At 40.8% G+C, this 20,951-nt stretch overlaps 2 protein-coding genes across 2 annotated transcripts in view; both read right to left on the bottom strand.

Annotated features, from left to right (window-relative positions):
* Positions 1-8,588, bottom strand: part of LOC122665233 (putative ankyrin repeat protein RF_0381) — a 35,415-nt gene extending 26,827 nt beyond the window's left edge. Inside the window, exon 1 of the mRNA XM_043861323.1 lies at positions 8,322-8,588. Within this exon, the coding sequence (XP_043717258.1) occupies positions 8,322-8,461 (140 nt within the window). The 5' untranslated portion in view covers positions 8,462-8,588. The remainder of the gene's footprint in view (positions 1-8,321) is intronic.
* A 5,007-nt stretch (positions 8,589-13,595) lies between these two features.
* On the bottom strand, positions 13,596-15,909 carry LOC122664514. Its single transcript, XM_043860360.1, has 2 exons — positions 15,820-15,909; positions 13,596-14,327 (listed from the first exon to the last, which is right to left on the bottom strand). Exons 1-2 carry the CDS (start codon positions 15,907-15,909, stop codon positions 13,596-13,598), a joined length of 822 nt encoding a protein of 273 aa, XP_043716295.1.
* Between the last annotated feature and the right edge of the window lie 5,042 nt (positions 15,910-20,951).

The raw sequence follows: 20,951 nt of genomic DNA, 5'->3' as shown, positions 1-20,951 counted from the left end.
AGAGGAATAGATTGGAACATTCTCGTTTGAATGATCTAGTCTATTTTCAATACAATAGCCGCCTCCATGAAAGGTTTCAATAGAGACGTGAGCTGGAAGGCAAAAACAAAACATATGATCCACTAATTCTTGATGAGCTGGATTGGTCTAGTGAGTGGATGGTTACCCAGTCAGAGGAAGATTTAGTCCATCCCAATGATGATCTCACGTGGGATGATGTTGGTAGAGCAATGGGGGCATCGATTGAAGCCCCCATCCGACCAAGGAGAACTCAAACATCAACCTCTAGAGCCGATGTGACATATTCACGCCGTGGACATGCTAGAGGGAGAGGTAGCTCAAGGATGGCTGATGTTCAGGATGACTCTGAGCTAGATGAAGATGAGGAAGAAGAGGAAGATGATGTGAATGACGACGAGAATGTCGTAGATGACTATGTTGGTGTCGAAGAGCCACGACAAGAAAATTTGCCAAATGCAGATCTTTTAGATGAATATGATAATTAATTAGTTTTGGTCCTTTTGGATATTATGATTATGGATTGTTTAAACTTTGAAGTTTGAACTTTAAACTTTGATCTTTGAAGATTAGTTAAGGACTTAAAGTTATCTATATTTGGTTGATTACTTGACTTTAATAATTTGATCTTTGATTACTATATTCAGTTATCTATCTTAAATTATTTTTTGGCTTTTAAATACATAATTTCCTCTCCTCTTTCATCAAATTCATATATATTAATATATACCTATTACTTTGTTCAGGTTGCTTTGCTCCAAATCACACACACTGAAGAAAGACTATTGCTATCAAGCTTCAGTAAACAGGTTAGCCTATCATTTGATTTTTACTATTGCTTTCAATTATTTGATAGGTTATCTATATTTTCAATTTTTCATACTTTCATATACACTAATGGATATTAGTTACACTTTCATGAATTAAACCATAGTGGCATAGTATATTAGTAGTAGTGTAGTACACTTTCATGTTGATTTTTGATGTTATAGGACATATATTATAGCATACTCAATGACATTAAAAATAGAGAAAATAAAAAATTAAACATGGTCGACATGCTCGCCATGGCGTTGCCATGGCGGGCGACATGTCGATATATCGACGTGACACCCTTCCACCGACTTGGATCGCCGTGACGCCGTGACAACTATGGACATGACCACCTGTCATGGTTAGTAACTGCCAGAAATTCGGCTCTGATACTAATTTAATGCAGACCCAGGTTGGAATAACCCTAATTGGGTTACTTAAGGGCCCACCCAAGGAAAGAAGCACTCAAATCCAAAATTGAATGGCAAACTAGTAGATAAATCAAGATTTATAAAGAGTAATGGCAGAATTGTAAATAATTCGAAGTTGTAAAGAAGGAATAGCAGAACTGTAATTAATGGGAATTCTAAAACAAAAGCAAAGGCATCACACGTGAATGAAGATGACTTATAAGTGAAAGGGTAATCTTGGAAGGAAATTTAAAATAAAGATAAAAGGGACTTAAGGTTAAAGAGAAGGGCAATATAGGAAAAAGGAATTAAAGGAGATTAATAATAAAGGAACCTAACTAAATCGTGAAAGAGGGAACTTATCTTCAACCTTGGGAAACAGAACCTGGCGAAGCAAGACTTCACGATTCTTCTGAGGTCTCTCATATGGAGGTCTCTCAATCAGAAACTTTGAGAGTAGCAACTAGACCCCAGGGCCTCTTAATAGCACAAGCAACCAGTTGGAATAAAGTAGCAGAAGAGGAACCGAAGAGACCTGAAACAAGATCTGGCGGTAAAACAAGGAAGCAGGTCCTTACTTCGACTTGATCTTCAAACAAAGGTTGATTTGAGTGATGAAACCCCTGGATTAGGATCGCCTATGTGGGTATTGCCCTCAATTAAGATCTCAGGCCAACACCAAAAAACCGCAAGGAGTTCGATCACTCCTTTCTCAGTACAGTAACACAAACAGCAACTGGGTAAAAGAAGAGGAAGAAGAAGAAGAATTAGAAGTGGGAGGAGATGCACGCACAGCTCGCGGCAGCCATCGAACTAAACCAACTAAAATTTCATTATCCAAAACTGAATCCCATTATGGGTTACATGCTATTTTATAGTACTAAGCAAAAGAAATCCTAATCCTACTTTGAATCTGAAAAATCTGAAATCAGAACTAAACTGTAACTTAATCTGAAACAAAATTGCAACTCTAATTGGACTAAAACAACCGACTCAAACGCTACTTGTATCTACGTCTGAAATAAAAATTTTAATTCCTAATTTTTCCAACGCCAACTGCATCAGGGAGGCATACTAAACGGGAATCGGACAACGAACCCTAATCTCGATTCGTAAACTATTCGGTGAGTGGGTTCAGGTTTTGACTTTAATTTGGGATTGTTGACATCATAATATGTTGTGTATGCCATTTATCATTCATATATCATTCTTGCATATTTAAACTGTGATTTGATTATGTTAATGGAATAGACGCGTATGTTGGAGAATATATGGCTATGGAATCACGTACTATGTTATAATTACCTGTCATGTACCGTGTTGTGCTGGTAGCCGGGCGATGGATGGTATGGGACGTTGACATGCCCGGATTACCTCTCGACACGATAGAACCATATAGTATCAGGTGGTTAGGATGATGTATCCCTTTGCTACGACCCTTACCAACAAGGGTTAGGTATTGGGTAATCAAGACGCCCTGTGTGCCTGAGAAGTGATTCGAGGCCAAGTCAGGGTTGGTCATTGATTATCGGGGTCTGCCTCTGGGTGGCATGTGGCTTGACCGGCGCGGGCCCCAATGTAACAATTGAGGTAGCATCACGATGATAGCGTAAGTGACCCAGCGATGTTTCCCGAGTTGTTATAGTAGCAAGAACCTAGTGACTTAGACATGATTGCTAGGTGGTTAATTGGATAATAATTCATGCATCATGGACTATGTGTATTTGCTTGCATGCTCCCCAACCCCTCACTGGGCTCAGTGGAGCTTACCCCTTTTTATGCACACTTTTAGATGAGTTCGTAGATGAGGGCTAATTGGCGAACCTTGAGGTTCATTCTGGTGATTACGACTATATTGGTGTGGAGGACTCGGAGCCAGTGACTGAGGATCACGGCAACGACTGTCCGTGTGATGATTGTGCCTTCAGGGCACCCTGATTCGAGGACATGTCCTCTTTTTTATTCTTTTGGGGTTTGACCCTTTTGTATAAACATTTTCTTGTTATACTTATATGTTCTGTAGTTATATGATGGTCATTTTAGGAAAACTTGTAAATTGCAATTATAGTACTATTATCATTAGATCGAACTGAACATCATGTAACTATAATTATTAAACGCTTTCGCAGCTTTCCTTTGACTTGTAATGTAATATTTCTCGTTCTCCGCATTCTGATATTGTTTTTTATATTATATTAGTTGACTGTAATCCAAGCTAAAGCATCGAGGTCCTAGTGTTATGGTTGGGTGACACTTGCCATCCTAGTCATACCTGAGTATTTACAATTATATCCCTTATAAGGGATAGAGGTGTGATTGAAGCAATTCGAGAGGGGACACAGAGGGAGCTAGACTTCACAATGACAGAGGATGGCGTTCACATGTATAGGGACAGGCTGTGTGTCCCAAATGATGAACAGCTAAAGAAGGAAGTGTTGAGCGAAGCTCACAGCTCTCCCTATTCCATCCATCCTGGCAGTACGAAGATGTACAAAGATCTAAAGATGCACTACTAGTGGAGTGGGATGAAGAATGATGTGGCCAAGTACGTGGCAAAATGTCTTATCTATCAACAGGTGAAGGCGGATAAGCAACGACCTCACGGCTTATTACAGTCATTGTCGATTCCGAAATGGAAGTGGGAACATATCACCATGGACTTCGTCACTGATTTATCCCGTACACCTAGAGGTGTTGATGCTATATGGGTTATTGTGGATCAATTGATGAAGACAGCCCACTTCATCCCTATGAATGTTACATACTCGATGGACAAGCTAGCCTGCTTATACATTAATAATGTGGTTCGCTTGCACGAAGTCCCAGTTAGTATCATCTCCGACAGAGATCCTAGGTTTACCTCAAAGTTTTGGAGTGGCTTCCAGAAGGCCATGGGCACACTGCTGAATTTCATTACAGCCTTCCACCCTCAGACAAACGGACAGTTGGAGAGGACCATACAAACACTGGAGGATATACTTCGAGCTTGTGCCATTGGCATGCAAGGAAGTTGGGATGAGCATGTCTCGCTCATCGAGTTCACATTCAACAACAGTTACGAAGCTATAATTGGTATGGCACCGTTTGAGTCTCAGTATAGAAAGAAATGTCGGACGCCTTTGTATAGGGATGAGGTTGGCGAATGGCATATTCTGGGGCCCGAATTGATTCAGGCAACATGCGAAAATGTCACTCTAATTTGGGAGCGAATCAAAGCAGCCCAGTCTAGACAGAAGGGCTATGCCAATTTGAGGTGGAAAGACTTGGAGTTTGCCGTTGGGGATAAAGTATTCCTCAAAATGTCACCAACCAAAGGGGTGATGCGCTTCAACAAGAAAGGGAAACTGAGTCCAAGATTGTCACACCCCGGCCCAGTTAATAAGGGCCTAGTGTGACTGGATGCCATCGGACATCCAACCAATCCCAAGGATCGCAAGTGCAATACCTTATTCACAACAATTATGACAATACAGTAATTTAAACGCAGCGGAAGAGATTAAATAATAAGGTTAACATCAGTAATAGGGAAGACTAAGTGATAATTCATTCATATAAATATAATTAAAGCTTGAGGTACAACTGTACAATTCTCCAAAAGTAACCCAAGACACGTTTACAAACTATAATAGGTTATAAACAAAAAAGAGTAGGGTAGAAATAGCTTAGACTGTCAGGCCAGGATCAAGAGAAGGCACAATCATCACATGTGCACGAAGCATCGTGCACCTCATACATCAGAGCCTCAACTCCAACACCAGAAGAAGAACCCAAGGCGGAGGCAGCTCCAAGAGAAACACCAGCAATAGTAGCCAAGTCATCTGAAAAATAAGGATATCCACAAGGGTGAGCTCCACGGAGCCCAGCAAGGGAACACACAAGCAAATGCAAATAGTCCATGATGAATGACCTAAAACTAAGTATACTCCTAACATCAGTACTAAGTCTCATGGGGTATAAATGCTACTATAGTAGGTATGATATCCTCGGTCTCGGAAACACAAACCAAACGTCAGTCATCCGAGCGATACCACTCTACCACGGTGGGGACCCACAAACTCAAGTATTACGCATCTGACACCAACGAACCCCCAAATGTTAACCCTACTGTTTGTTCCCATTCCTATAGTACTCTTTGGATATGGGACAGTGAATCGCTTCCCGGAATCATCCATTCGAACCTACCATGGGTTATCCAACACCTCTCCCCTATTGGTAAGGGTCGTAACATTGGGTTCATGCCAATCCACTTTAATTCTCTGTGAAACATCATCCTCTATGTCACTTTCTTTATTTATGATAGACCCCAGATATCTAAAATAGTAACTTTGTGGTATCTCTCTTTCCTCAATTCGCACCATATCAGTATCCATCATTTTATGACTAAAATTATATATCATGTACTCTGTCTTCGTTCTACTAATCTTAAGGCCTCTTGTTTCTAAGGTTGATCTCCATAGCTTAAACTTAGCATTAATCCCTTCTTTTGTCTTCCATCAAAACGATATCATCGGCGAAGAGCATACACGGATACACTATGGACCTCATCTTGAATGCTCTTAGTTGATTTGTCCATGATAAGCGCAAATAGATAAGGGCTTAAGGCGGATTCCTGATGTAACCCAATCATAATTGGGAATGCCTTGCCCCTATTCGATTCAATGAACAAAAAATAAAAACTCGAAGTAGTCCAATTATTCATGCAGTCATATAAAATAAAGCCCTCGAAACTATAGCATATAAAAATTTCCCATCATTTTAATTGGAGATGTTACCATCATTGTCATAGAGGTCGTTGCCTTTATTTCTCTCAATACGGGACTTATCAGCCTCGAGTTTTTCTCTACTGTAATATATTTACATGAAGAAAGAATCATTGTTCTTAATAGAACAAAAGCTCAAGTTAAATTCCAAGAAGGAAATCCCATGCCTCCATACTCAAAATCTAATAAATGTGAGGATAAAATATTAGAACTAGATTAAAATATGCAATTCTAGCTGCAAGGGTACTCCTATACATTTGTTAATGGATATGCATATACGACAAGTCTTAATAAGATAATCAGTCCAAACAAGAAGTTAATAACTGGCACAATAACAGAACCACTGGGATTAAGAACCTAATAACTCAAAGATTCTTCTATAATAAACCTCTTAACCAACCTTCTTTTTTCAAATGAAAATTCTTCCTTGGATAAAAATTCCTTTCTCTCTGTTTTCTCCATTACCTGCTATTTTATTTGGATAACTAGAAACCGATGCCAGTTCCTACACTCCCTACCCAACCCCTATAACCATTGGATAATAGATCTCAACCTACTTCCATACAACCAATTACAACTTCAACCACAAATCCCACCCTTAAAACTATACATGAAGGACTACCTGGAAGCCACGTAATCTGTGGTCCTGACTTTAATCTGTGATGGAAGCTTCTTAGCCGAATCTGGTAAAGCGGGATGGGCTCGTATTGCAATTTAAAATCAATCCTTTATTTTTGCTTATATGGATTTTGGTTTCACAAGAACAGCTCAGAAGGCAGGAATAAAAGGTCTTCTATCAGGTTTAAGACTCATTGACTGCTTGACTAACAAGAGCTTGGAGATCTGGACGGACTGTGAGGACGTGGTTCGATGGCTTACAAAGAACATTTTCAAATGGTCATGGGAGATCTTTAATTTTTTGTGGGACATTCACTCTTCTCTTAAGCATTTCTCTAATGTAAATATTATTAAGATGAATAGGACTTTTATTACTGTGGCAAATGATCTTGCTATCTCTGCCCGCTGCATGCGGCAACGTATGGTTACAAAAAACAATGTAACCTCCTTTTTGATTAATTAAGTTCTGTTTTGACTTTTCTATAAAAAAAAATTAAAAAAACTGGCACAATAAGTCGATTTTAGGAAGAGATGATTAAAGAGTGGATCGTGGGCCTCAAAGAAAGTGGCACCGGGAGGGCAAACTCAACACAAGAAATCAAGTGTGGCTACGCATGTGTAGAAAGGTGCTTCTGTTCATTTGTGGAGGGAGAACTTCATGTGATACTTACGCTTTCCCATGCAAACTGATGTCACCAAAACATGGACTCAATAAGATAGAGAACCTAAACCAAAAGTTAATAGGAAACATCTGGCAATAAAGGTTGATTTGATGGGAAAGGAGATTAGGAAGTGGGAGAAGCATCAAGCAAACAGATTAACCCATCAAAAATTACTACAAATTTTCCAATGACAATTGACCCACTAAACGAACAGAGTTAGGAAACTTTATAAATTTGAAAGGCATACAGTAGTCAGAGCTACTTGGACCGAGTTATATAAATGTAGCTTGCACAAAACAAAACAAGAATTGAAGAAGTGCCTCCAGATTAGGATAATGTGACTTAGCATCCCAATAAAGAAGAAAGCCAGAAAAGAAAAGGAAAATCATAATCACTATTGAAATTCAACAACTTGAAGAAGCACCCTAAAAGTAGGAACCCGTCCTAGAGAAATTGCAGCTATAAACACTTATTTGCTGACCCATAGACCTATGCCAAAACTAGGTTTAGCTTAACGATTTGCAGCTCAACAGATTTTGTGTCAATCTAATGAAAATATTGCCAGCCTTAGCAGTTCAAAGCTAATAACAATGTACGGATCAAATTACTAAAAGACAACATAACGCCAATTTCTTCTTTTTCCTCCTCTCCTTTCCTCCTCTGAGTTAAAATAGGTTCAAAAAATGATTATGATTCACTGAAGTAATTCAGTAAAGAAAAGGGGTAGATCCACCTAATTCCTTCAAATTAAGTTTTATCAAACAACTGAACAACCAAGCGCCCATCGTAATCTTAATGAATAAAGAAACATACATATTAACATCTCATTCTCAGCACAATTAATAATCCTATGGCAGAGACAAATATTCTAAAAAACCTAATTCCTGCGAACTGACCAAAACTATAGAAACCCAGTTCAATTTTCAAATAAAACAACTTAAGGAGAAAGCCCAGCGTAGCCTCTTCTTCTTAGATATAAATAAGCCGATCTAGAAGAACAGACTGTATTATATGGGAAAAATAGCTAAAAATAAGGATACGGAGTTCTTGAGTGCTTATCTCTTGAATTGATAGCTAAAGGATTTGAGCTACAGATTGTTTGAACAGCGTGAAGATCACCGGATCTTGCGGCCGCGTGAAGATCTTTGCCCGAGTCTGAACTGTTCCCAGGATTTCCCATTTTCTCCGGCCGAGTATGCAGAGCGAACCAGCTCCATTATTGCTGCCCTCAATCTGTACTTGTAGTTGCGAAAAGGGTGATCCGGTCGGTCCGATCCAGTGCAAGGAGACCCGAAACGATCAGTCAGATCATCCTGGTCCAGCTCACTTTTCCTTTTATGGCCATTGGGGCTTGGGCAACCTCAATATTCATCCCGCACCCACAAAAAGGCAACAAAATCGGGTTTTTTTTTTTTTAACAAAAGTAAACAAATATTGAATTTCATGGGTACGGTTCTTGTTACACTCGAACACGTTCGTTTGTTTTTTTTTGGTAAGAAAGGAGCTTATTTATTTATACGTGATCAATACAAGGAATCTGAATTACGTAAGTCAAAGAGCCAAGGGGTGGAAATGGGCCAAGATGGTCGGCACGTCACGGACAACGCCCTCCTGGCCAGGGAGTCAGCTACGCTGTTAATCTCCCTGGGAATGTAGAGGAAAGAGCAACTTTCAAAATAGGAGTTGAGCTGTCTTATATCTTCAATTAGAGTAGCCACCTCCACCGAAGGTGCAATCCCATGAGAGTTGAGGGAAGAAATGAGGGCCTGGCAATCTGATTCGACAAGAATACAGGCAATGCCCTCAGAAATACCCTGAAGGAGACCACCTCGGATCGCTAAAGCCTCCCCCTGTAAAACGGAGGTGAAAGAAACTGGGTATGAAATGGCCGAGATAAGTGTACTAAGAGTATCACGTATAATAAAGCCAATCCCCTGCTTCTTATCGTGCTAGGAGGCATCTGTATTGAGCTTATAAAAATGAGGGGGAGGGGGTCCATGAAAGTGGCGAGTGACTTCTGTGAGGTAGATCCGGGATAGGAGGCGCGGCAGCCTAGGGTTGGGTCTTCTCCATAAATTCTTGGAAAGCTCGTTTAGCTCTTTGAATGACTTCATCAGGGGTGATGGCTTGACCATTAATAACTGTCTCGTTGTGTGCTAGCCACAGGTGCCAAAGGATGAAGGAAGAGAAGCAGGTTAGCTCTTTCCCCAGCCGTTTTCCAACCTTGAAGAAAGTCTCCCAGCTATGAATGACATTTGCGAGTTGAGGTTCCAGATGGGGGGGAACGAAGGAGAGCCAGGACCCGAACCAAATTGCCCGAGCGAACGAACAATCTAAGAGAATATGATTAGTTGTTTCTCTAGTTAGCCCACACCTACTGCCGAGGGGATCAATTTGTACCTTTCTTCTACGAAGACCATTTGTCGTAGCCAGCCCTTTCGCACAAGATCGCCAAAGAAAGGATCTGATTTTTGGGAAAGTAGGTATCGACCAGATTCTTTTCCAGACTTGATCTGGGATGTGTCTTTGACAGATAGAGGTCGATGAAGATGAGGCCCTGTGTTGAATAGAATGATCCCCAAGATTGACCAGGTGATGATAAGCTGTCTTAATAAAATAAACGCCAGACTGAGCTGCTCCCCACACCTGGTAATCCTCCCTTCCGAGCAGACCTAGTTGAATGCTCTTGATGGAGGCAGCATCGGCAGGATGGAATAGCTCATCATTCAGTAGGGAGCGCCAACATCGGTTCTCGCTGTCGATAAGGTCTGAGACTAAGGCGATGGATTGAACCCTGAAGGTGGGGTACTGGAGCTTGAAATTAGGAGTGGAGGGGGTCCATTGATCTTCCCAGATGTTGATGGAGGAGCCAGTACCAGGAATCCAAAGAAGCCCTGCCTGAAGGACTTGTCTTCCTTCAAGGATACTCTGCCAGGCCCATGAAGGGGCGGAGCCTCCCTTGGTAGTCAAAAAATCATTGTGTGGGAAGTAGATCTGTTTAAATATGGAAGCTGTTTGAGTTAAATAATACCACAAGTGTACGGGTCAATCGTAGCTACGGGTTGAACGCGAGGAGATATACGCCACTCTATTTAATTAACTTAAAAGTAATGCAAAGTGAACCAAATTAAAGTGTTACATTAAACTAATTAAACTAATAAAAATTAATGCATCCTAACTCATAAGCATCTAACAAAATTAAGGGATTAAATTGGCGTCCTAACACATGAACATCTAACCTATCAAACTAACGTAAATTGGAAGGAATAACAAAAATGCAACCACACTTCATAATCACATAAAAAGAAATAAGGGAATAAAAGTACATCCACATACCACAACCATATAAAAAAAATAAAAGAAATAGAGGGAGAAGAAGAAGAAGATAGAGAGAGATAGAGGAAAGGGAGAATGAGATTAAGGGTTTAGAGAATGAGATACCTTGATGTGCTTGAATACTTGAATAAACTCACCATGGCTTCCTCTTCTAAATCTCCATGTCTTATCATCAACATAGGAACTTAGACTAAGAAGCTTTAAACTAAAACTATTACAACCATTAAACTAGACTTATGAAATCAAAACTAAGAACTTAAGTCAAAAATAGGAAAAGAAGAGAAAATTTCACTAAATGAATGAAATAAAAATTACACTAAAAAATTGAATTAAAATTGAACTAGAAACTAACTAAAAACTGAACTAAAAAAACTAACTTCTTACAACCCAGAGGGCAAGGGGTATTTATAGGGGGAAGAGAGGGGAAGAGAGAAGAGGGAAGTGTAGGAGAAATATTCCCTAAGAAAAGAGAATATTATCTTCTCCTTCCTCTTTTACAATGCCTTGAATCCTAAGAAAAAAGAAAAAAATAGAAAGAAGAAGAAGAGAAGATTGCTTACATAGACCTTCTATTTATAGAAAAGTAAACTTTCAATTCTAACAAGTGCTTCCTTTTCTTTGTAGATATCTTCTCCAAGCAATAAAATCAAAGCATCTTTGATTTTTCAACCTTCCATAGATGAGAAAATATAAATCTATCCCAAGTACAATTTCAGAAGTGCACTTGAGAAGTTGGAGGAGAGAGAGTGTAAGGGTGATGACTAGGATTCCTTCAAGAATAAATAAAATACCCATTCTGTCCTTCAAAAAATGTGGAGCATGGGGTTCTTATATAGGCCTCACGTTTGTGTTCCTTGCGAAAAATCACCCAAAATAGACTCAAATTTCATCCAATTTGGAGTTCGGGAGCCCAAGATATCTCAAGTTGAAGTTGGACTGTCCAGAGCCCTCCAAATGAAATCTTTCGGGTACAGGAAATATAACTTCTGGTTATTCCGTTAAGGCCCCTAAAATCCGAACTTTTGCTTCACTTTATCTCCGGCCGACTGTCAATAATTATAAATAAACCCCTGTAGACCATTTTCGTGCTTCGTTACGGAAACGGCCGTAACTTCTTCGTTTCAACTCGGAATCATGTGCCGTTTGAACTGTTGCGAAGCTGACTCGATGGGCTATGTATCCAACCCATTAACACCTCTAAACAGCTAAAAAACATTTTCTTAGTATCATCTCCTCCATTTTCACAAGAATTCACCTAAACCTGAAAAGCACAAGAAAGCACCGAGTAACTCTGTCCAATGTGGTAAAATGTATGTTTTATGCCCTAAGATTTCACATATAAATGTGCCCATCAGAAGCCCAGTAGGAGGTGGGTTCAGTCCACAGTCTCCAGGCCAACTTTCCTAACAACGCTTTGTTGTGAATACTCGGGTCTCTAAAACCCAGCCCCCCTTTAGCTTTTGGTCTGCACAGCCGGTCCCAAGAAACCCATCTAATTTTGGCTTTCCCATCCTTCTCTCCCCAATAGAAATTGTGAGCTGCTTGTTTGATTTGTGCATGGTGTTTGTGTGGAACTTTAAAATGGGAAGCAGCAAAATTATTCATAGAAAGTGCTACAGACTTGAGCATCACTTCCTTACCAGCGTGGGATAGTAATCTCTGCTTCCAGCCTTGAATTTTTTAAGTTGTCTTCTCTGAGATGTTGTGAAATAAATCAACCTTTGACACCTCAAATTGAGCCGACAGGCCTAAATATTTCTTGGGAGCTTCGCCACAGGGGATCGTTAGGATCCTGGAAAACCACCTCCTGAATTTAGGATTGGTATTAGGCGAGAATGTGAGGGAGGACTTTTGTAGATTGATTTTCTGCTCGCTTGCTTTACAATAGGTGTCAAGACAGTCTTTCAAGTTTTTAATTTCTTGTAGAGAAACTTCAGCAAATAAGAGACTGTCGTCTGCAAAAAGGAGATGCGAGATGGGGCTAGCTCGGTTGCGCACTCGCATGCTGTGAATGAGCCCAGAGGATTCAGCATGGGATAGTAAAGCACTCAGTGCCTGGGAGCATAACACAAAGATCACCGGGGATAACGGGTCCTCCTGGCGGATACCCCTGGTTGGGATCACAGAACCTCGGGGGGGCCCATTGACCATAAGATTGTATGAGACAAATGTGATACAGGACATCACCAAGTCAAACCACTTTTGACAGAAGCCGAATCAGGTGAGGATAGCTGCAATGAAAGGCCACTCCAATCGATCGTATGCCTTCTGCATGTCCAATTTCAGAGCTAAGAATTTCTTCTTGCCTTTCTTCTTGTGCTTGATGTAGTGAAAGGCTTCATGAGCAAGGAGAACATTATCCGAGATTAACCTGTGAGGCACAAAAGCTGATTGGGAGGGGGAGATAAGACCATCCAAATAGCAGCTCAAACGGTTAGCAATTATCTTTGTAGCTATCTTAACCGATACATTACATAGGTTGATTGGCCTAAACTGGTCCACAGTTTTTCGGTTGAGATGTTTTGGGGATTAGGCACAGAAAAGTAGGATTAGCATCCGAGGGAAGGGAGCCCAAATTAAAAATTTCTTGAACAAAAGAGCAGATATCATCACTCACCAAAGGCCAGAAACGCTGATAAAAGGCTGGGGGAAGGCCCTCCGGTCCAGGAGACTTAAGTGGCGCCATCATGAACAGGGCAGATATGATCTCAGCTATCTCAGGTTGCCGACAAAGGGCTTCATTTGAAGGAGGATCTACTAGGGGAGTGATGGACTGTAGAACCTATTGCAGTGCCTCATTATCCAGCCCTTCTGACGTGAAGATGACATTGTATCTATTTCTCTTCATTCTGGGACCATCTTCCATCAGATAATCGGAGCTTCAAAATCTTATTATGGTGGCGGCGCTGGATAGTGGAAGTATGAAAAAACTTAGTATTTTTGTCACCACTGTTCAGCCAGAGAACCCTTGATTTCTACTACCACATGAGTTCCTCTCTATTGTATTCAATTTCAAGCAATTGATGAATCTCTAATTCCCTCTGCTGATTGTCTGGGGAAGGGTCTCGTTGAATACGCTGAAGTTCATGGAGAAGGGATTCAATCTTCCGGTGCACATTGCCAAAAATATCTCGATTCCACTCCCTGAAAACCACTTTGCAATTCTCTGTTTTCATCTTCAATTTTCTAGTAGCTACGGAGACCATAGGAATGGTCCATGCTTTTGTAGCCGCATTTTGACAATCAAGATGCGTGAACCACATACTGTCAAATCGAAAGGGGCGCATACCCGAGGATCTACCTCCTTCCGAGTCCAGGCAAAGAGGGAGGTGATCGGACCCTGTGGAGCCTTGAACCGTGACAATGGCTTCCAAATAGGCATTGCGCCAGGCCTGATTAGCCAAAACTCTATCCAGTCTAATTATGATATTATCCCTCCCGGCTCGATGATTGTTCCACGTATAAGTGGGACCATGAGCTCCGATATCCAATAGCTGGCACCTGTCAAGCATAGTTTGGAATTGGGAAATATCTTTGAAATTCTTTCTATTACCCCCTTTCTTCTCATGCCAGGCAAGGTAAGAGTTAAAGTCCCACAGATAGATCCAATTATCTGCTTTAATGTGTCCAAATTCAGTGATTGTATCCCATACTTGCTGTCTTGCTGCTTTCACTGGATCCCCGTAGACGCAAGTGAGAAAAAAAGGAGGCTGGATAGGGGGGTAACCTGAGCATCAATGAAGTGAGTAGTGGCGTTAAGAATCGAGATATCTACCTGTTGATTCCACAGCAAACATAGACCACCAGCAGTGCCTATAGGATCCATCATAAAGGAGTGTGGAAGTCTTAAACGTCACCCAAGTCTTTCCAACTTTGTTCTGTTACTTCTGGTTTCCATTAAAAAAATTATGTCGGGGTGGAAGGAGAGGGAGAGATGAGATAGTGATTGCCGTGTGAGGGGTCTCCCAAGCCCCTGGCAATTCCAGCTCAGGAGTTTCATGGCTCCATTTGGGGTTGATATCCCCCAACCTCCAAGGGGCCATCGGATAAAAAATAATCAGAAGAGGATGGGGACTCTGGTTGATATGGCATAGGGGACTTGGCTGCAACACCTTTAGACCTTCGTGAACTTACCACTGGGGTTTTCATCTTAGAGAATTTCACCTTGAAGTTTGAGTTCTTTCTGTGATCCCTAGCTTGACGTTTCAAACTGCCAAACGTAGCTTTGATGCGATGAGAAACTGGGAGCCCTCCGATAGGGGAAGATGGTTTGGATTGTTGGGTGGGGTCGGGTACATGGTCCAGAGGGGGGGTGGCAGCGTGGAGAGGTGAGTGGAGTTACTACTGGGCTTAGATGGGGCAGGGTGTAAAGGGGAATGGGCCAGGGTGTTAGAATGAGATTGGTTTTGGGTCTGGTTTGGCGTGGTCTGGGTGTCTAGAGTGATGGTCTGACTCGGGTTTAGGGTCGAAGGGGTATTCAGGTCAATTCCCTCAAGGCTAGGGAAGTTTGAGATTCCAGGTTCTAGAAGGGGACAAGGGGGCAGGGAGTGTGATGGTAGGGTTTCATTGATGGGTAGAGGTGACAGAATGTTATGGTTTAAGGAAGAACTTTTGAGGTTGGGAAGAGGGAATGTTGGACGGATGTGATGGGGGAGTGCGTGATCCGAGGGGGAAGGGAGCGGATTATTGGTTGGACAGGGTATGTTATGAGGTACGACAGCAGGTGGCAGGTGGGACAGTGAGAGGGTACCAAAGGCTGCTGTGGGGTGTAAAGGTTGGGCCAAAGAACAAATGCCAGCTGGCACGGGGGACAGTTGTATTGGCATGCGCACCGGGTGTGACAGAAGGTGGTTATCAGGTTCTTCTCCGAGGCCGGTCGTATTAGGGTTATTGTTCCGATCAGTTGAAGCTAGGGGTGGCTCCCTGGTTGCTATGACCTAGTGATTGAAGGTTCCGGAGCGATGAGTGCAGGTGCCATTTCAATCAACCGGGGTACCCGTGCCAAGGCTCGCAATGATGTGCCAAAGGGCATCGAATGAAAAGAATTGCATAACAGAGCATTCCGGCACCCATGGTCATGTTGGTGTAGCTGTTGAGCATCAAATAGAAGTACGCATCTCCTTTCTTCATGGCTAATCACACCACAATAGTAACAGTAAATGGGAAGTCGTTCATAACTCAGAGGGATACAAAAGTGCTTACCTGAGCGTCTCTGAATCGTGACTTCAGCTTTGAGGGGTTGTTGAATGTCAATGGATATCCTACAGCATAGGAACGGCTTAACAGCACCATCTCTAGTGCCTGCTATGAGCATAGACGATCTTGGGGTACCCACCTTTGCAGCCAATTGCAATCCCAGCTCCAGATGTAGGAGTTCATGGGGTATATTATGGAACTGGACCCAGAACTCTTGAAGTTGGAAGGACCAGCCACCCTCTGGATTCTATTTCTCCAAAATTTAAAGATTCCCCAAGACCGACCATGGTCCACCTTCAAGCACATTCTTAACATCAAGGGGGTGGGTGAATTGAAAGACATAGCAGTGGGATTCTAGGGGAATGATCTGAACATCGTGAATCAGATGCCATGCCGCTACTAAAGCTTCATTAATGGCTTACTTCCTGTAGGGTTTACCATCCAGGATCTTGCCTACCAGGATTAGGTTAGCTTGATGCTCAAGCTGGTCTTCGAGCTCATCATCCAAAACCAAGGCATCGCTATTGGCAGGAGGGTGTTGATGGGGTGGATTGGGAGGGGGGGCGATGAGAAGGTTCGCCTTCCATTGACAAAGAAGGTAAGGCAGCTAAAGGAAGGAAGATACTCCAGAAGACGCTCGCCAGAAAAGGGAACCACGCACTTAGGTGGAAAGAAGTCACACGTACTTAGGCGGAAATAGTTAATCGCACTTTAACAAACCAGTTTCTCACTTCTGTGTAGGTACTGCTCCTACAACTACTAGCACTAGTGACATTGGACTGCAATAATTGATTTTAGACTGATGGTAAGAACTCTAACCATGAAGATTTGACTTACAATTACATAATAGAATACCTCATTTCATGGTGTTTAACCACTATTTAAATACCCTTGATGATGGCTAGAAGAACTGGAGAAAAACCCAGCTGTAATTCAGCAATTAGAGCAATTGATTGATCAGTAGTTCAGTACCAACACATCAAGATCAACTGGTGGGTCTAAAACAGCTCAGCAATGAGTTGTTGTATGTGGGGCCCAGTGCATGGGGGTATGATCCCCACCCTCATGTTCCCGCATGTTGTGGAACTTACCCATAGCTTCATACCCCATATGGAGCTAAAGTGGTGGACCCACTTGGTTTTTGTAACATCCGCTTTCTTGTTGTGAATATTTTAATATTATTTCATGTTATAATGAATATTTTAGTGTCATTACATTTGTTTAATGATATTTGCATGTTAATGGTATATGATATGAGAGTTTGTGAATTTCGATGTCTGATGATGAATATGTTATTTTAATGATTTCCTAAGGTGTTCATGCTATATTATGGTGTTATAAAATATAATAGATCCAATGTTGTAGCATTTTATATTTAAGTCTTGTTATTTTTATGAGTTGATTAATGTATAATGTACTATGGTTTAAGTATTATTCAGTTTGTATTAATGTATAATGTAAATTTTTTTTTTGGTAAACATGTATAATGTAAATATGTGAATAGTTTTTATATAGTTGATGTTCTTATGTATGGTATGAAGTTTGGTTCAATTTAAGTGAATAATTGTCACATGTGGCTAATAGAAACCTTAACCAAGGGTAAAATCGAAAAGGGAAAAAGGTTGGTGAGCTTGCATAAGAATCTATTGGACAATTTTTTAGTAGAAGCACTATTTGAGGAATAAAGTAACAAATCTAAGTCTTTGGGTTAAAATGCTATTGCAAAAAAATAGGTACTATCCCTAGTCCCGGAATCATCCATCGGTCACCTAGCGATAACAAACCCTAGTTGCGTGATAGGTGATTGCCAGTCCCTGAATACGTCATGGGTTTCCTAGCAAACCCCAATAACCACGTCCTGGAGCCACGGTCTTAAAATCATACATTGGTCACTCAGGCTCGGTCCACCTCCATTGACAATCACATCGTACCGCGGAAATGGTATCTCATAAAATTATCCAACACCTAACTCCTATTGACAAGGGGTCGTAGCATTGGGTTTATTATCCTAATTGCATGCTATTCTAGAATGACATTTTGTTATATGAATATGTATATATTCAAGGTTGGTGATCATAATACCAGAATTACCCTCAGCCACATTGTCCTCCTGACTCCTTAAACATACACAAATTATACAACTAAGTATGGCAAATGAAGTATCAGAATCCTCCATTGGCCACACTGCAAACCCATTGCCAAATCCTAATGTAGCAGATATTTCTAATGCATTGATTTAAATAACAACAACAAGACATGGCAATTACAGTACTGGAATCCACCATCAGCCACACCGGGCTCCATTTCATAAAGACAGTTCATACATTGATCAATAATAAAAATTCAGCAAAACATATCATGATATACAGTTCAACAATAATAAATGAGAATGCATGTAACATACAATTGTAGACCCTGAATTTTGTCACCCCTCGGCCATAATGACAACCGGATGTGAATTGACAAAGTTTCTCTCTCAGTAAGGGCTAATGTCACACCCTCATCCCGGTTAGGGACCAACATGTGACCATGATATCTAAGGATATCCCAACAATCCACCAAGATCATAGAAGTAGTAATTTACGCGACACAAATCACTCAAATATGGATAGAAGATACATAAGAGTGCAATGGAAAACTGAGAATTACCCAAAAGATTATATATAATTATATAGTAGAGCCCCAACCTGTGTTGTAACGTCCCAAATTTGAATAGGGTCTTAGGCACTACTCTTATGAGCGCTAACCCAGAAGGTCACGATTAAATATGTTAAAGTAGTAGCAAAAATCCTAGTATCGCATATAACACAGCGGAAGCATTCAAGTTAAGTTACATCACAAGAGTTATTTATACGTTGGTGGCAAGTATTTACATTAATGTACACTCAAAAATCTGTTTCCAACATCAAAATATTACTTTACCACATCACCAGATGTCCTTTAGGCCCTCAGGCTCTAACTCTAATCATACTCTAGAGTTGTACAAGCCTCCTCTCCTGTCTTCTCATTTGAAAAATATCAACATATAAAGGGATGAGTTGAAAGCCTAGTGAGGTGAACATGTTACTATACATGCAAGTGTACATGTGAATAATAAACAAAACATATGTATAATTAATAAATATAAGGTTTCTTTTAGATCTAGTTCATCCTTCATCATCATACATACTTTGATCCTCACCCTAACCGGTTGTTGAAGAGCCGGGGAGAACCAAGTTCCCACCCTAGCTGGTCACTAAAGCATCGGGGAAGATTCCATCTCTTATAAGTTCGTGCTCCCCACCCTAGCCGGTCGTTTAGGTACCTCATAAAACTTCACTCTTTATTTAATCAGGCCAGGTCTTGGCCACTTAATGAACTACCATAGTACACAAATAATTGAGGGTGGTAGTCGACTACAAACATTCCCAGGCACTATAGCCCAGCATTATAGATGCACACTACTCCCATGTGTCCAGGTACCGTAGCCCTGGGGGAGGACCCCTCATCTATATAAACATCATAATAGACACGCTCTATTCCCATGTATCCAAGCATCATAGCCCTGGGGGAGGACCCCTCACCTATTCTCTTTCCTTTTCAAACCCTCATCCAATACATCACCCCCTAGTAGAAAGGGGTGGTAGCCACAGGGATATTTTGCATATTACCATAACCTAGCATACATACTTCTTTTTCATTCACATTCTTCATTTCTTTCTTCCTCTTTCTTTCTCTTTCATTTCATATTCATTCATTACTTTCACATGACATATCTATTAAATCATCCTCATACATGGATCAATACATAGTACAAATCAGAACTTAATTCCACATTCATTTGCCACATGCATCTTATCATTTCATATGAATATTTCATGTATTATTGACAAGCATCCATGCATCAACATAACAATCTCTTAAATCAGTAGTTTCATGAACATCATTCACTTTATCAAACGTCATAAATACTTATATCTTAGATACATTGCAATCACATAATATAGCCATAAACCCTCACATCATTTAATCAATGCATATGACATTATACATTACATAATCATGCTCCCTTACTTGGCCAACTTCCATTGCCAAATCTATGGTGCAACAACAACCATCTTCCAATTCCAAGCTTAATTGAAGTACCACTTCCTCAAAAGTCTATCAGTAGCTCCAGTTCCAAGATTCTCAAATTCCAGCTTCAATTTGTATAGCCCCTTAAGAACACATTTTAGATTCTGTTTCCAACCCCTTTAAATTCTTCCATTTTTCTTTTAATTGTACAATCCAACATCACAACCCCTTCTAATTCAATGAGAGGGAAATCTTCACGTACGTGAATGACTCACAACCATTCATTCACTGGACTCTTTAATTCAGGTTCTTTGCAACTCTAATGATTCCAACTCCCAATCTTCTTATAATTTCCTTCATTTAAATGCTTGGACCCAGTGGTAAATACTCCAATTCTGTCATCAATTAGCATAACACTTCATCTAATCCTCTATTTAATGATTAAATCTTGAATTCCTTAAGATTCTTTTCAATTCCTTTAGTCATCTAGCAATACAACTTCTAATTCCATGAACATCCATATCTATTACACCCACACCTAAACCCTTATTCATTAGCACTTGAGTGTAGGTTCGGAACTCAACTACATTGGTGACCTTTGGGCCATCACAGTAAAGCCAACACACAAAGTCCTTCGTCGGGGAATCGGTGAACCAGTGGAGAAAAGGTCCCTTGATAGGATTCGAGGAAGGTTCATCAATAATTATAGATTGGTTAACCGCCCTTTGTGCATTTGCCTAGGATGTGAAGAAGGCCGTAGGTTGTACCCAAAACCTCCTTACCCGGAAGTTTGATGGTGAGTATCTTGCCTAATGTTACACATACCTCCCCTAATAAATTTGTCACGCCCCTATCCCTAGCTTATGCCATAAGCATAATCAAGAGGGTGATTAGGATGACACGCGTCACCCCACTTCCTACCAGGATCAACGACCCAGTGTCCCAAAGCATAGTCACCACCCAAGGACCCACCCAAATAATTACATTTGAGCAAAGGAAATAAATATTTCATTCATTGTCAGAGTTATAGTAAGCGGAAGCAATATTTATATAAGTAGTTACAATATATTCAGTTGTCTAAGTGA

Source organism: Telopea speciosissima, chromosome 6, assembly GCF_018873765.1.
Source record: "Telopea speciosissima isolate NSW1024214 ecotype Mountain lineage chromosome 6, Tspe_v1, whole genome shotgun sequence".
In the NCBI taxonomy this organism is placed as follows: Eukaryota; Viridiplantae; Streptophyta; class Magnoliopsida; order Proteales; family Proteaceae; genus Telopea; species Telopea speciosissima.
The sequence above is the reverse complement of the archived record's forward strand: the minus strand, read 5'-3'. Positions and strand labels throughout refer to the sequence as shown.